This window comes from Hyla sarda, chromosome 6 (genome assembly GCF_029499605.1).
Source record: "Hyla sarda isolate aHylSar1 chromosome 6, aHylSar1.hap1, whole genome shotgun sequence".
Taxonomy (NCBI): domain Eukaryota; kingdom Metazoa; phylum Chordata; class Amphibia; order Anura; family Hylidae; genus Hyla; species Hyla sarda.
Window position 1 is genome coordinate 114,364,105 of NC_079194.1, and position 17,521 is coordinate 114,381,625.

A 17,521-nucleotide genomic window follows, 5' to 3' on the forward strand; every position below is an offset into this window, starting at 1 on the left:
AGTCAAATTGTTACATACTATGAACAGCAGAGTGTGTTTATTCAAACTGTATTTGAAATATGTGTACGTACATATTCTGTGTGAAAAACATGTTGGGCAGCAAGGATGCCGAATAGCTCCACTGAATGGGCCAACAGAAAGCGCCACAGCAGAGTGAAATATGCGTTCAAAACTCAAGGCACAATACATACATTGTGTCAACTTGCTTTAAAAATACACACACATATATATATATATACATACGTATATGTATGTATATATATATATATATATATATATATATATATATATATATATATACCGTATATACTCGAGTATAAGCCAACCCGAGTATAAGCCGAGACCCCTAATTTCAACCCAAAATCCCAGGAAAAGTTATTGACTCGAGTATAAGCCTAGGGTGGGAAATACCTCATCCCCCCCTGTCATCATCCAGACCCGTCATTAACATCCTCATCATCATCCCCTTGTCATCATCCCACACATCCCCCCTTCATCATCCTCTTATCATCCCACACATCCCCCCTTCATCATCCCCTTATCATCCCACACATCCCCCCTTCATCATCCCCTTGTCATCATCCCACACATCCCCCCTTCATCATCCCCTTATCATCCCGCACATCCCCCCTTCATCATCCCCTTATCATCCCACACATCCCCCCTTCATCATCCCCTTGTCATCATCCCACACATCCCCCCTTCATAATCCCCTTATCATCCCACACCCCCCCCTTCATCATCCCCACACCCCCCCTTCATCATCCTCTTCTCATCATTCGCCCTCAGTGGTCTTCAACCTGCGGACCTCCAGAGGTTTCAAAACTACAACTCCCAGCAAGCCCGGGCAGCCATCGGCTGTCCGGGCTTGCTGGGAGTTGTAGTTTTGAAACCTCCGGAGGTCCGCAGGTTGAAGACCACTGCGGCCTTCAACATCATCCAGCCCCCTCTCACCCCCTTTAGTTCTGAGTACTCACCTCCGCTCGGCGCTGGTCCGGTCCTGCAGGGCTGTCCGGAGAGGAGGTGGTCCGGTGAGGAGGTGGTCCGGGCTGCTATCTTCACCGGGGGCGCCTCTTCTCCGCGCTTCCGGCCCGGAATAGAGGCGTTGCCTTGACAATGACGCAGAATTACGTTGGCAATGAACGCACCTCTGCGTCGTTGTCACGGCAACGTGACTATTCTGAGGCCGGGCCCGAAGCGCTTAGAAGAGGCCTCCCCGGTGAAGATAGCAGCCCGGAACACTATCCCACCGGACCACCTCCTCACCGGACAGTCCTGCAGGACCGGACCAGAGCCGAGCGGAGGTGAGTACTCAGAACTAAAGGGGGTGAGAGGGGGCTGGATGATGTTGAAGGCCGCAGTGGTCTTCAACCTGCGGACCTCCGGAGGTTTCAAAACTACAACTCCCAGCAAGCCCGGACAGCCGATGGCTGCCCGGGCTTGCTGGGAGTTGTAGTTTTGAAACCTCTGGAGGTCCGCAGGTTGAAGACCACTGCGGGTGGGGGAGTTCACTCGAGTATAAGCCGAGGGGGGTGTTTTCAGCACGAAAAATCGTGCTGAAAAACTCGGCCTATACTCGAGTATATACGGTATATATATATATATATATATATATATATATATATATATATATATATATATATATATATGTGTGTGTGTGCGAAATCAAAAAATGTTGCGAAATCAACATTTTTTGATTTCGCATCTGTATCACTGAACAAGATAATGTAACATTTTTTTATTTCGCATCTGCATCACTGGACTAATACGACTACAAAAATGTACTCTATATATATATATATATTTATATACAGCGAGTGAAAGTTATTAAAATGTCACCATTTTTCTCACTAAATATATTTTCAAAGGTGCTATTGACATAAAATTTTGTTTCCACAGGGTTTCTTTCTCCCATTTGCCGTTAGTCTAATGTCGGTTTCCCTTGGTGTGTTTTAGTTGTACTTTAGTGCAAATTTTTGAAATCTGTGTTTTATTACTTTTGTAGTAAGTCTTCCATTGTCCAATTTTGGTGAGATTATGCAAATTGTAGCCTCAGTTTCCAGTTCTTAACTGATAGGAATGGCACACTGTGCTGTAGCCCATCTGCTTCACTGTTGGACATGTTGTGTGTTCAAAGATGGTATTCTGCATACCTTGGTTGTAATGAGGGATTATTTGAGTTACTGTTGCTTTTCAGTCATTTTGAACCAGTCTGCCCATTACCCTTGGACATCAACAGGGGATTTTCGTCAACACATCAGCTCATATTTTCTCTTTTTGGACCATTATCTGTAAACCCTTGGGTTGGTTGTGCGCGAAAATCCTAGTTTCTGAAATAAATAAAAAAAACAGTTTCTGAACCACTTTTTGGCACTAAAAAGCATGCCAAGTTTAAAGTCACCTAAATCCTTCTTTCTCATTATGATGCTTGGTTTGTACTTGAGCAGGTTGGCTTGACCATGTCTACATGCCTAAATTGCTGCCATGTGATTGGCAGATTAGCTATTTGTGTCAACAAGCAATTATTTGTACCTATTTGTATCTAATAAAGTGGCCAGTGAGTGTAAATGCATGTGTTAGTGTATATTGTCCTTATGTATCAATTTCCAATACATATGTATAGACAACTCTAAAAGTTAAACCACAATAAAAAAAAAACATTTGATGATAAGTATCTATCACTACATGAATCCATTAGAAGCGGCGCTGCTCTCCGTCCACCCACGTACGGGATTATTCTGAGGAATAAACAAGCCACCACTGTGCAGATCATCTCCCTGACAGCACCGTCAGCGGGAGGTAACCTGATTTCCCAGCAAACATAATAGAATCCAAAGTATTTAAATGTCAACTTCTTATTTGCTAAACTGGCAGCTTTATGGCTTACGCAAATTCTCAGGCCATAAGCGAGACGTGTTTATATCTGGAGTCGATAAAAGGGCAGACTTGCTGCCCATTGTCCTTACTATAATCCTCCAGTAGCCATCTTTATTTAAACACTTAATTCCGTGACATTGAATCTTTTTTATCTTCTTCACGGTGTAATCCGCACAACTTCTTGTTCTATAGCAGAAATGTCCACAATTTACATTTTTTTTCCATTGAAAATCCATAGCAGTTGTGTTCTGGATGTTTTATTTTCTTATTCCTGGATGATAATGTATTAATTCATTTTAGCAGTAGAGACAGTAGCTGCCTGATTCGCAGCACTTTGTTTTATATGTCTGTTGTATCTGGTTTACAACAATGTATTGCAAAGCAATTACGGGTATAGCTAAACCTGATGACAACCAGCTTTGGCCTGGTTTACACCAATTATTTCCAATCCTACCGAGCCCTACATATAACATACCTATGGCACTTGTTTCCCATTGCCCATTAATGCCTATAAAATTTGGACAGATATTCCCAGTATAATCCATCTTAAAAAGCAGCGCAGTCGTACTATTTATCACCGATCACAGGGGACCACAGTAATAAACTGATGATCAAAACTGCATTGATTTTCAGAGATAATATATGGGCAGCGCTACTTACTTGAGCCAATAGAGGATTTCTAGGCAAAATGTAAAACCAATGGCCCTGTATCCATAAATCAGGGATGACAGCAGCAGCTATAGGTTGGGTATTAGGTTTTATTTACTAACAGAAATATTGGCATTGTCCTTTTTTAGTGGTCGTGTACATTTATGACAGTGACACCAGGAAGTGCAGCCCTACTTATTCTCACTTTTCAATCAGCTTTTGCTGTCATTCTCTCTCCATGTTCTATCAATAACAAATTGATAATTCTTTATTAGTTTCTGAAACACTAATTCAAAAGGAAAAACCAATATGGCTGCACCTCCTGCGGTCCAGCATTGTCCCTAATGGGAAGGGAAGAGAATGACAGATGCAACAAGCTAGATCTTTGGCAACCAATGTTCCATCCATCCAACAAAAATATAGTGGTTCTGTCATCATACTATAGTAACATAGTTCATAAGGTTGAAAAAAAGACCAGAGTCCATCAAGTTCAACCTATAACCCTAATGAGTCCCTACTGAGTTGACACAGAGGAAGGCAAAAAACCCTCATACTAGAGGTAAAAATTCCTTCCCGACTCCAAATATGGCATCAGGATTGATCCCTGGATCAACGTTCTGTCCCTATAGATCTAGTATACATAACCAGCGATGTTATTATCCTCCAAAAATACATCCTGACCCCTTTTGAACTCTTTTACAGAGTTCACCATGACCACCTTCTCAGGCAGAGAATTCCACAGTCTCACTGCTCTTACAGTAAAGAACCCTCGTTTAAGCTGGTGTAGAAACCTTCTTTCCTCTAGATGTAGAGGATGCCCCCTTGTTATAGATACAATCCTGGGTACAAATAGATTATGAGAGAGATCTCTGTACTGTCCTCTGATATATTTATACATAGTTATTAGGTCTCCCCTAAGCCTTCTTTTTTCTAAACTAAATAACCTCATTTCCGAGCTTTCTGGGTTCTGTAGTCCTCCCATTCGCTGTATTACTCTCGTTGCCCGTCTTTGAACCCTCTCCAGCTCCACTATATCATTCTTGTACACTGGTTCCCAGTACTGTACATAGAATTCTATGTGTGGTCTGACTAGTGATTTGTACAGCAGTAGAATTATTTCCTTGTCGTGGGCATCTATGCCCCTATTGATTTTATTTGCCTTGGTAGCAGCTGCCCGACACTGGTCACTACAGCTAAATTTACTATTGACTAAGACTCCCAAGTCCTTTTCCATCTCAGTCGTCCCAAGTGTGCTTATACATAACCCCAGCCCGGATTTTTCTTCCCTATGTGCATAACCTTACATTTATCAATGTTGAACCTCATCTGCCACTTCCCAGCCGAAATAGATACTATGATATCTTGTAGGGACAAATTTCCTGTACTATAGCATAGGAAAAGATAGCATATTTATTACGGCAAAGTAGTTCGACTTTGGAGTAGTTGGATTTTTTGTTGTATTGTACATAGGAATTATTAAATGTCATGTCATGGTGGACTGGGCCTACATTATCACCTTTGACCCCTGAAGAGCTGGTAACTGACAGGGTGGTCAGCTCTAAAGATTTCAGAGACAAGCACTGTAAGTGGTATGTGGTTTTGTTGCTGCCACTGGGAGGCAGAGTTATGGGTGCACTGTAAGATGTTTACACAGGGAATTCCCTTGATTTTATTCTTCCCCATTGTAGTATTATGCAGACACAGCTATAGGAGCACTGTTATAAGGCACAGATATGAGGGCTTTGTTGCCGGCGGTGTTCTGAAGGTACTGTTATGGAGGCTCAGATATGAGGGCTTTGTTGTTAACACTGTTGCTGGGGCAATGTTGCTGTGACAATTTTAAAATAAAATGGAGGCACTGTGGCTTGTGCTGTTCTGGATGCACTGTCTCTGTTGCTTTCACTGATATAGGGGGCACTGTAGCTGTCACTTTTGAAATGTTATGGGGTACTGTTGCTGTCACTGTTATGAGGACTCCCAGATGACACTCCGGTATGAAGACTCCCAGGAGCCTGCCATGTTAAAGGACTCTTAGGTGACACCTATGTATGAGTACTCTCAGGTGACACCCCTGTTTTTGGACTCCCAGGTGACACCCCTGTACGAGAACTCCCAGTTGAAACTCCTGTAGGAGTACTCCCAGGTGACACCCATGTATGTGGACTCCCAGGTGACACCCATGTATGAGGATTCCCAGGTGACACCTCTGTATGAGGATTCCCAGGTGACACCTATGTATGAGGACTCCCAGGAGACTGCCACAAATAAGGACTCCCAGGTGACATAATGTATAAGGACTCCTAGGTAACACCTTTGTATGATACCTCCCAGTACACCCTTGTATAAGGACTACCAGGTGGCACCCCTGTATGAGGACTACCTGGTGACACTACTGTATCAGGACTTCCAGGTTATTCCCGTGTACGAGGACTCCCAGTTGACACCCATGTCTGAGGACTCCCAGGTGACAGCCATATATGAGGACTCCCAGGTGACACCCATATATATGCTGACTGCCAGGTGATGCCTGTGTATGAGGACTCTCAAGTGACACCCCTGTATGAGGACTCCCAGATGACATCCCTCTATGAGGACTCCCAGGTGACACCCGTATATGCTGACTCCCAGGTGACACCTCTGTATGAGTACTGCCAGGTGACACCTCTGTATGAGGATTCCCAGGTGACACCCATATATAAGGACTCCAAGGTGACACCCATATATAAGGACTCCCAGGTGACACCAATGTATGAGGACTCCCAGCTGACACTCCTGTATGAGGACTCCCAGGAGACTGCCATATATACGGACTCCCAGGTGACATCATGTATAAGAACTCCCAGGTAACACCTTTGTATGATACCTCCCAGGTGACACCCCTTGTATGAGGACTCCCAGGTAACACCATCTATAAGGACTCCCAGGGGACACCCTTGTATGAGGACTACCAGGTGACATCCCTGTATAAGGATTCCCAGGTGACACCCATGTATGAGGACTCTCAGGTGACACCCATGTATGAGGACTCCCAGGTGACACACAAGTATGAGGACCCCAGGTGACACCCATATATAAGGACTCCAAGGTGACACCCATACAGTATATAAGGACTCCCAGGTGACACCCATGTATGAGGACTCCCAGCTTACACTCCTGTATGAGGACTCCCAGGAGACTGCCACATATAAGGACTCCCAGGTGACATCCTGTATAAGAACTCCCAGGTAACACCTTTGTATGATACCTCCCAGGTGACACCACTGTATGAGGACTCCCAGGTGACATGATCTATAAGGACTCCCAGGGGACACCCTTGTATGAGGACTACCCGGTGACACCCCTGTATGAGGACTCTCTGGTGACACTACTGTATGAGGACTTCCAGGTGATTCACGTGTATGAGGACTCCCAGGTGACACCCGTGTATGAGGACACCCAGGTGAAAGCCATATATGAGGACTCCCAGGTGACAACCGTGTATGCTGACTCCCAGGTGATGCCTGTGTATGAGCACTCTCAGGTGACATCCCTGTATGAGGACTTCAAGATAACACCCATGTATGACTACTCCCAGGTGCCACCTCTGTATAAGGACTCACAGGTGACACCTCTGTATGAAGACTCTCAGGCGATACCCGTGTATGAGGACTCCAAAGTAACACCTCTGTATGAGGACTCTCAGGTGAAACCCCTGTGTGAGTACTCCCAGGTGACACCCATGTATGAGGACTCCAAAGTGACACCCCTGTATGAGGATTTCAAAGTGACACCAATATAGGAGGGCTCCCAGGTGACACCTCTGTATGAGGATTCCCAGGTGACACCCATGTATGAGGACTCCTAGGTGACACTCCTGTATGAGGACTTGCAAGTGACACTCGTGTATGTGGACTCCCAGGTGACACCCATGTATGAGGACTCCCACATGACACCCATGTATGAGGACTCACAGGTGACTCTTATGTATGAGGACTCCCAGGTGACACCCCTGTATGTGAACTCGCTGGTGAAAGCCATATACGAGGACTCCCAGGTGACACTCCTGTATGAGGACTTGCAAGTGACACTCGTGTATGCGGACTCCCAGGTGACACCCATGTATGAGGACACCCACATGACACCCATGTATGAGGACTCACAGGTGACTCTTATGTATGAGGACTCCCAGTTGACACCCATGCATGAGGACTCCCAGGTGACACCCATATATGAGGACTCTCAGGTGACACCCCTGTATGAGGACTCTCAGGTGACACCATGTATGAGGACTCCAAGTGACACCCGTGTATGGGGACTCCAAGTGACACCCGTGTATGATGACTCCCAGTTGACACCCGTGTATAAGGACTCCCAGGTAACACCCATGTATGAGGACTCCCAGGTGACACCTATGTATGAGGACCCCAGGTGACACTCGTGTATGCGGACTCCCAGGTGACACCCATATATGCGGACTTCCAGGTGACACCCATGAATGAGGAGTCCCAGGTGACACTCGTGTATGCGGACTCCCAGGTGACACCCATGTATGCGGACTTCCAGGTGACACCCATGAATGAGGAGTCCCAGGTGACACCCATGAATGAGGAGTCCCAGGTGACACCCATGTATGAGGATCCCAGGTGACACCCCTGTATGAGGATTCTCCGGTGACACCTGTGTATGGGGACTCCCAGGTGACACCACTGTATGGGGACTCCCAGGTGACACCCCTGTATGAGGACTCCCAGGTGACACCCGTGTATGAGGACTCCCAGGGGACACCCGTGTATAAGGACTCCCAGGTGACACCCCTGTATGAGGACTCCCAGGTGACACCCATGTATGCGGACTCCCAGGTGACACCCATGTATGAGGATTCTCCGGTGACACCCGTGTATGGGGACTCCCAGGTGACACCCCTGTATGAGGACTCCCAGGTGACACCCGTGTATGAGGACTCTCAGGTGACACCATGTATGAGGACTCCAAGTGACACCCGTGTATGGGGACTCCCAGTTGACACCCGTGTATAAGGACTCCCAGGTAACACCCATGTATGAGGACTCCCAGGAGACATCCATTTATGAGGACTCCCAGGTGACACCCATGTATGAGGACTCCCAGGTGCCACCCCTGTATGAGGACTCCCAGGTGCCACCCCTGCATGAGGAATCCCAGTTGACATCCCTGTATGAGGACTCCCAGGTGACACCCTATGTATGAGGAGTCCCAGGTAACACCCTTGTATGAGTCTTAGGTAACACCCTTGTATGAGGAGTCCCAGGTGACACCCCTGTATGAGGACCCCAGGTGACACCCATGTATGAGGAACCCAGGTGACATCCCAGTATGAGGACCCCAGGTGACACCCATGCATGAGGACTCCCAGCTGACACCCCTGTATGAGGACTCCCAGGTGACACCCATGTATGAGGACTCCCAGGTAACACCTCCATATGAGGACTCCCAGATGACACCCATGTATGAGGTCTCCCAGGGGACACCCCTGTATGAGGACTCCCAGGAAACACCTCTATCTGAGGACTCCCAGGTAACACCTCCATATGAGGACTCCCAGGTGACAACCCTATATGAGGAGATGGTTGGTGACATTTTAGAGATTCCCTTGAAGGAGTGTGACAATCCCCAGTATTCCAGTCCTGTAGCTCCCAATGAACCCATCCATGAAGCACACCACTGTATAGTAAAATCTATCTGTGTGGTACCATTCATGGCTGCTGCTCTCTCTCATGTATGCGGACTCCCATGTAACACCCGTGTATGAGGACTCCCAGGTGACACCCATGTATGAGGACTCCCAGGTGACACCCCTGTATGAGGACTCCCAGGTGACACCCCTGTATGAGGACTCCCAGGTGCCACCCCTGTATGAGGACTCCCAGGTGCCACCCCTGCATGAGGACTCCCAGGTGACACCCTATGTATGAGGAGTCCCAGGTAACACCCTTGTATGAGTCTTAGGTAACACCCTTGTATGAGGAGTCCCAGGTGACACCCCTGTATGAGGACCCCAGGTGACACCCATGTATGAGGAACCCAGGTGACACCCCAGTATGAGGACCCCAGGTGACACCCATGCATGAGGACTCCCAGCTGACACCCTTGTATGAGGACTCCCAGGTGACACCCATGTATGAGGACTCCCAGGTAACACCTCCATATGAGGACTCCCAGATGACACCCATGTATGAGGACTCCCAGGGGACACCCCTGTATGAGGACTCCCAGGAAACACCTCTATCTGAGGACTCCCAGGTAACACCTCCATATGAGGACTCCCAGGTGACAACCCTATATGAGGAGATGGTTGGTGACATTTTAGAGATTCCCTTGAAGGAGTGTGACAATCCCCAGTATTCCAGTCCTGTAGCTCCCAATGAACCCATCCATGAAGCACACCACTGTATAGTAAAATCTATCTGTGTGGTACCATTCATGGCTGCTGCTCTCTCTCATGTATGCGGACTCCCATGTAACACCCGTGTATGAGGACTCCCAGGTGACACCCATGTATGAGGACTCCCAGGTGACACCCCTGTATGAGGACTCCCAGGTGACACCCCTGTATGAGGACTCCCAGGTGCCACCCCTGTATGAGGACTCCCAGGTGCCACCCCTGCATGAGGACTCCCAGTTGACATCCCTGTATGAGGACTCCCAGGTGACACCCTATGTATGAGGAGTCCCAGGTAACACCCTTGTATGAGTCTTAGGTAACACCCTTGTATGAGGAGTCCCAGGTGACACCCCTGTATGAGGACCCCAGGTGACACCCATGTATGAGGAACCCAGGTGACACCCCAGTATGAGGACCCCAGGTGACACCCATGCATGAGGACTCCCAGCTGACACCCCTGTATGAGGACTCCCAGGTGACACCCATGTATGAGGACTCCCAGGTAACACCTCCATATGAGGACTCCCAGATGACACCCATGTATGAGGTCTCCCAGGGGACACCCCTGTATGAGGACTCCCAGGAAACACCTCTATCTGAGGACTCCCAGGTAACACCTCCATATGAGGACTCCCAGGTGACAACCCTATATGAGGAGATGGTTGGTGACATTTTAGAGATTCCCTTGAAGGAGTGTGACAATCCCCAGTATTCCAGTCCTGTAGCTCCCAATGAACCCATCCATGAAGCACACCACTGTATAGTAAAATCTATCTGTGTGGTACCATTCATGGCTGCTGCTCTCTCTCATGTATGCGGACTCCCATGTAACACCCGTGTATGAGGACTCCCAGGTGACACCCCTGTATGAGGACTCCCAGCTGACACCCCTGTATGAGGACTCCCAGGTGACACCCCTGTATGAGGACTCCCAGGTGACACCCATGTATGAGGACTCCCAGGTAACACCTCCATATGAGGACTCCCAGATGACACCCATGTATGAGGACTCCCAGGGGACACCCCTGTATGAGGACTCCCAGGAAACACCTCTATCTGAGGACTCCCAGGTAACACCTCCATATGAGGACTCCCAGGTGACAACCCTATATGAGGAGATGGTTGGTGACATTTTAGAGATTCCCTTGAAAGAGTGTGACAATCCCCAGTATTCCAGTCCTGTAGCTCCCAATGAACCCATCCATGAAGCACACCACTGTATAGTAAAATCTATCTGTGTGGTACCATTCATGGCTGCTGCTCTCTCTCTAGTATTGTCTATTGTCACCACCATGAAGGGCACTAGAGCTCCAGCCCTTCCCTGCCCCCAGCCGTAGCTCCAGTGTGTGGGGGCGGGACTCACAGTACGTGCGCTATGTGACAGCTCCGGGTCGTCCAGCAGGTGGCGCTCGCAGGGCCACTCACCCTGCACTGGGACGCGTCGGAGGCGTTATTACCCGCCATGGACGTTGGGGGGCGGCATAGGCTCGGGCGGAAGCGAAACGGCATTTCCGGTGCTCAGCGGGGCGGCCATTTTTTGTGTAGAGCGGCGGAGGCCGTGCTGGGGTGTCACCAGGGGGAGCGAGAGACGGTACCCGAGCGGAGGAGGAGGAAAACACCGGAGCGGTGGTGGCGGCGCATCCCGAGCAGGTACGGGAGGGGAAGAGGCGGAGGGGTGGGGGCTGCGCGAACGGGGAGGGGCCCGTCCCCCACCACATACCGGATCATCAGGAGCCGCCTCCCTCCTCTCCAGACAGACGGCGGCCGCTTGTGTGTGTACAGTGCTCTGTGGCTGCCCTCTATACCTTCCATCACTGTACATATAGATATCTATGGCACTCTGTGTGTACTTACTATAGACCTATAATGTATAGATAATGTATAGTCCTTAGAGAACCTACAATTGCTCAACAAGTAATTCCTTAAAGGGCAACTCCAGCCGTGACCTATTGTCATATTATTGTCAATGAGATTTAAGGCTCTTAAAGGGACAGAGCATTGACTTACAGGGATGCTGCGTCCACTAGATGGCAGCATAGAGCACACTCTTCCTTCAGGATGTGGTCTACACTGCACCATGGCTTCTTATCATTATTGGCTTTAGTCCATTGGCAGCCATCTTTGGTGACTGTAGTCACTTTACTTCTGTTGGCCTCAAAATAATAACTTGTATGGAAAATGACCCAAAAGTCAGTGGGAAACGTCTGTGCAGCATTGGTGGCCAGGCTCCTGGGCATTCTCTGGTCTTGTTATAGTATTGGGACTGGTTGTTACTTAAAGGGGTACTCCACTGGCCAGCATTCAGAACGCTGTTTTCGCGCTGAAGCGCGAAAAAAGTGTTCGGAATATTTACTTCCGATCGCTGCCCAGTGGAGTACCCCTTTAACTGCCCCATAACCAGTGAGAAGATACCTGCTGGGAGGTGAACACCCCCACCTGTAGATAACTTCACCCTCTTGTGAACATTGATGCATGGGGGTGTCTTGTCTTTTGGGGAATGTACCCCCATGGTAACTTATCACTTGACTGACTGGGGGAGTCCAGTGATCTTGAGGGATGGCGCCCCCCCCAAATCTCCCATTTTAATGTGGGCAGCATTGCATATACTTGACCACCGCTCCTTGTGTTGTCTATGGGTAGCCAAGCACTATACTCTCCATCTAAGCCCCTGTCTTGTGTGTACCGTGGTCATAGTTTTCGGTATATACGACCCAGACTTAACCCCTTAAGGACTCAGCCAATTTTGGCCTTAAGGCTCAGACAATTTAATTTTTACGTTTTCATTTTTTCCTCCTCGCCTTCTAAAAATCATAACTCTTTTATATTTTCATCCACAGACTAGTATGAGGACTTGTTTTTTGCGCGACCAGTTGTCCTTTGTAATGACATCACTCATTATATCATAAAATGTATGGCGCAACCAAAAAACACTTTTTGTGGGGAAATTAAAACTAAAAACGCAATTTTGCTAATTTTGAAAGGTTTTGTTTTCACGCCGTACAATTTATGGTAAAAATGACATGTGTTCTTTATTCTGAGGGTCAATACGATTAAAATGATACCCATTATTACTTACTTTTCTATTATTGTTGCGCTTAAAAAACATCACAAACTTTTTAACCAAATTGGTACGTTTATAATCCCTTTATTTTGATGACCTCTAACTTTTTTATTTTTCCGTATAAGCAGCGGTATGGGGGCTCATTTTTTGCGCCATGATCTGTACTTTTTTTTTATACCACATTTGCATATAAAAAACTTTTAATACATTTTTTATAATTTTTTTTTTAAATAAAATGTATTAAAAAAGTTGCAATTTTGGACTTTTTATTTTTTCCATTCACGCCGTTCACCGTACGGGATCAATAACATTTTATTTTAATAGTTCGGACATTTACGCACGCGGCGATACCAAATATGTCTATAAAATGTATTTTTTACGCTTTTTGGGGGTAAAATAGGAAAAAACGGACATTTTTACTTTTTTTATTGGGGGAGGGGATTTTTCACATTTTTTTTACTTTTAAATAAAAAAAAAAATTTTTTTTTTACACTTGAATAGTCCCCATAGGGGACTATTCATAGCAATACCATGATTGCTAATACTGATCTGTTCTATGTATAGGACATAGAACAGATCAGTGTTATCGGCGATCTTCTGTTCTGGTCTGCTCGATCTCAGACCAGAGCAGAAGACGCCGGGAGCCGGACGGAGAAAGGTGAGGGGACCTCCGTGCGGCGTTCTGAATGATCGGATCCCCGCAGCAGCGCTGCAGGGGCGATCCGATCGTTCATTGAAATCGTGCACTGCCGCAGATGCCGGGATCTGTATTGATCCCGGCACCTGAGGGGTTAATGGCGGCCGCCCGCGAGATCGCGGGCGTCGGCCATTGCCGGCAGGTCCCTGGCTCCGATCAGGCGCGCATGACACGGGCATCGCTCAGATGCCCGCGGTTATGTACAGGACGTAAATGTACGTCCTGGTGCATTAAGTACCACCGCACCAGGACGTACATTTACGTCCTGCGTCCTTAAGGGGTTAAAGGGATATTCCAGGAATTTTGTTTGACTATTCTACAGGGGCTATACATTTAGTGTAGTTCATAATATAGTGTCTGTACCTGTGTGTGACGGTTTCCTCACAATTCTTCTGTGATTTTCACTCCAATATTTATTTTTAACAGCATACAAAATGACTGTTGTCTCAGATTTTTCCCAGGTTGCAATGCGGCAGACACCTGACTCACTAGTCAGCTGATGACAGGGAGCCTGTCTGCTTCAATGGTCAGAGCCAGAGATGAGCAAACTTACAGTAAATTCGATTGGTCACGAACTTCTCGGCTCGGCAGTTTATGACTTATCCTGCATAAATTAGTTCAGCTTTCAGGTGCTCCGGTGGGCTTTAGACTCTTTGCTAGGACTGTATCCACCTTTTCCAGCCCACCGGAGCACCTGAAAGCGGAACTAATTTATGCAGGATAAGTCATCAACTGCCGAGCCGAGAAGTTTGTGACGAATCGGATTTACTGTAAGTTCGCTCATCTCTAGTTGGAGCGACCCTGTGTAGGCACCCTGATTGAAAACCACAGGTCTTTTGAATGGATGCAGCTCATATGTTTCAATGGGTGGGGTGGCTGATGTGTGGGAGGGAGGAAAATGGGATTTGTAGTAAAAAAAAAAAAAGTCCAACAGGAAATACCAGTTCCCAAAAGCTAGCCACGGTGTTATGGTAATCTCATGACATAGCCATTTAGCCCCAAGACAAGTGCAGATCCTTCCTAAGCATGTCCATTACTGTCTGCCAGGTACGTACTAAAATCACCTTATGGTGAATAACCCCTTTAATTCTTGAATAAAACTGGCATGTTCTGCCTCATGATTTCAAGTGGTCTCAAACATTTGAGACTTTAGTTGTTGGTAAACTACAACTTCCAATATGCCTGGACAGCCAACATTCTTTGAATATCTTTAAAGGGGTACTCCAGTGGAAAACTTTTTTTTTTTTTTATATCATCAACTGATGCCAGAAAGTTAAACAGATTTGTACATGACTTGTATTAAAAAAAAATTCTTAATCCTTCCAGTACTTATTAGCGGCTGTAGACTACATAGGAAATTTATTTTCTTTTTGGATTTCTTTTCTGCTGACACCTCCAGAGCAGGAGAAAATCCCCTTAGCAAACACATGCTGCTCTGGACAGTTCCTGACATGGACAGAGGTGTCAGCAGAGAGCACTTGTGGTCGTGACAGAAAATAAATTCAAATAGAAAAGAATTTCCTCTGTAGTATACAGCCGCTAATAAATACTGGAAGGATTAAGAATTTTTAATAGAAGTAATCTACAAATCTGTTTAATAGAGATGAGCGAAGTTAGTGATTCGATTCGTCACAAACTTCTCTGCTCGGCAGTTGATAACTTCAGTCTGCATAAATTAGTTCAGCTTTCAGGTGCTCAGGTGGGCTGGAAAAGGTGGATACAGTCCTAGGAGACTCTTTCAGGTGCTCCGGTGGGCTGGAGACTCTCTCCTAGGACTGTATTCACCTTTTCTAGCCCACCGGAGCACCTGAAAGCTGAACTCATTTATGTAGGCTAAAGTCAGCATCTGCCGAGCCGAGAAGTTCGTGACAAATGGAATTACTGTAACTTCGCTCATCTCTACTGTTTAACTTTCTGGCACCAGTTTAGAAAAAAAAAAAAATGTTTCCCTACCGGAGTACCCCTTTATCCCCTTGCCGCAAATGGACGTTCCTTGTGCGCATTCTACCCAGTGGATCCCGGTTGCTATAGGCAACAGGACCCACGGCTAATGCCGGACATCGCCGATCGGGCTGATATCTGGCATTAAAGGGGTAGTCCAGTGGTGAAAAACTTATCCCCTATCCTAAGGATAGGGGATAAGTTTGAGATCGCGGGGGGTCCGACCGCTGGGGCCCCCTGCGATCTCTCTGTACGGGGCCCCGGCTCTCCGCCGAGATAGCGGGTGTCGACCCCCGCACGAGGCGGCGGCCGACACGCCCCCTCAATACATCTCTATGGCAGAGCCGGAGATTGCCGAAGGCAGCGCTTCGGCTCTGCCATAGAGTTGTATTGAGGGGGCGTGTCGGCCGCCGCCTCGTGCGGAGGTCGACACGCCCTCTTCCAGCGGGCTGTCGGGGCTCCGTACAGGAGATCGCGGGGGGCCCCAGGGGTCGGACCCCCCGCGATCTGCAACTTATCCCCTATCCTTAGGATAGGGGATAAGTTGCTCACCACTGAATCACCACTGGACTACTCCTTTAACCCTTTTCTACAGCTAAAGTATACGTTGCCGATTAGCTCAGTGGTGCTCTTCGGTGCTGTGCAAGGAGGATCCCTACCTGCCTCCTGCGTGTCCGATTGGCAAATGACTGTTCCATGCCTGAGATCCAGGCAGGAGCAGTCGAGCGGCGAGAACACTGATCAATGCCATGCTATTGCATGGCAGTGATCATTGTAGGGAGTCAGTGTGTGCAATGTTATAGTCCCCTATGGGAGCTATAACATTGCAAAGAAAAAAAAAGGGAGAAAAATAAGATAATAAATGTGATTTAACCCCTTCCCTAATAAAAGTCCAAATCACCCCCCTTTTCCCAAAAGAAAAACTGTAAATAAAAATAAACATATGTGGTATCGCCACGTGCATAAATGTCCGAACTATAACAATATATAATTAAACCGCACGATCAATGGCGTAGACGTAAAAAAATTCCAAAGTCCCAAATAGCGTATTTTTGGTCACTTTCTATACCATAAAAAAAAAATGAATAAAAAGTGATGAAAACGTTCGATCAAAACAAAAATGGTACAGATAAAACTTCAGATCACGGCGCAAAAAATTCGCTCTCATACCGCCCCTTATACGGAAAAATAAAAAAAGTTACAGGGGTCAGAAATTGAAATTTTTTCAGCATATTAATTATGGTGCATGTAGTTATCATTTTTTTTTTTTTTTTTTTTTTTTTTTTTTTTTTTTTTAGTAGTAAAATAAAATCAAACCTGTATAAATTGGGTATACTTGTGACCGTATGGACCTACAGAATAAATATTAGGTGCAATTTTTACCAAAAACTGCACTGCATAGAAACGGAAGCTGCTAAAAATTACAAAGTGGCTTTTTTTTCAATTTTGCCCCACAATTTTTTTTCTGGTTTCGCCGTAGACCCTGTTAATGGTATTACAAAGTAAAATTGTTGGCGCAAAGAATAAGCCCTCATGTGGATTTTTAGGTGAAAAATTGAAAGTGTTATGATTTTTAGAAGGTGAGGAGGAAAAAAACAAAAATGAAAAAAATGAGAAATCTCCGAGGGAAGGGGTTAAGTGCCCATTTACACTACGGATCTCCACACTGATATTTCTGGCGCAGATTCTGTCTGCTGACTGAATCAGACGGCACAAGGACTACTCGGGCAAGCATGTCTCCATAGACAACAACACAATCACAAACCAATTCTGCTGAAGTCCAGAATTTTTGTGAAATTCTGCACTGCGAACGTTGCAGCAGTATACATTTGAAACAATAGGGGGCTGCTGCATTGGAATTTCCGCAGTGTGCAGACCCTAAGGTTCCAGATGTTCA

At 46.6% G+C, this 17,521-nt stretch overlaps 2 protein-coding genes across 4 annotated transcripts in view; one reads left to right on the forward strand and one right to left on the reverse strand.

The window, feature by feature from the left end:
- LOC130275988 (uncharacterized) overlaps positions 1-11,423 on the reverse strand; it is a 158,013-nt gene extending 146,590 nt beyond the window's left edge. Inside the window, exons 1-2 of the mRNA XM_056524756.1 lie at positions 11,289-11,423; positions 2,154-2,330 (exon numbers count right to left, since the gene is read on the reverse strand). The gene's annotated coding sequence lies outside the window, so the exon portion shown is untranslated. The remainder of the gene's footprint in view (positions 1-2,153; positions 2,331-11,288) is intronic.
- Positions 1-17,521, forward strand: part of CCDC71 (coiled-coil domain containing 71) — an 80,686-nt gene that overhangs the window by 24,619 nt on the left and 38,546 nt on the right. The window contains exon 1 of one of the 3 annotated variants that reach the window (XM_056524751.1): positions 11,329-11,575. The exons of 1 other annotated variant lie outside the window; for it this stretch is intronic. In XM_056524751.1, the coding sequence (XP_056380726.1) occupies positions 11,388-11,575 (188 nt within the window). In that variant the 5' untranslated portion in view covers positions 11,329-11,387. Of the gene's footprint in view, positions 1-11,328; positions 11,576-17,521 lie in introns of those variants that run through there. One more of the 3 variants, XM_056524752.1, reaches the window with a different exon arrangement.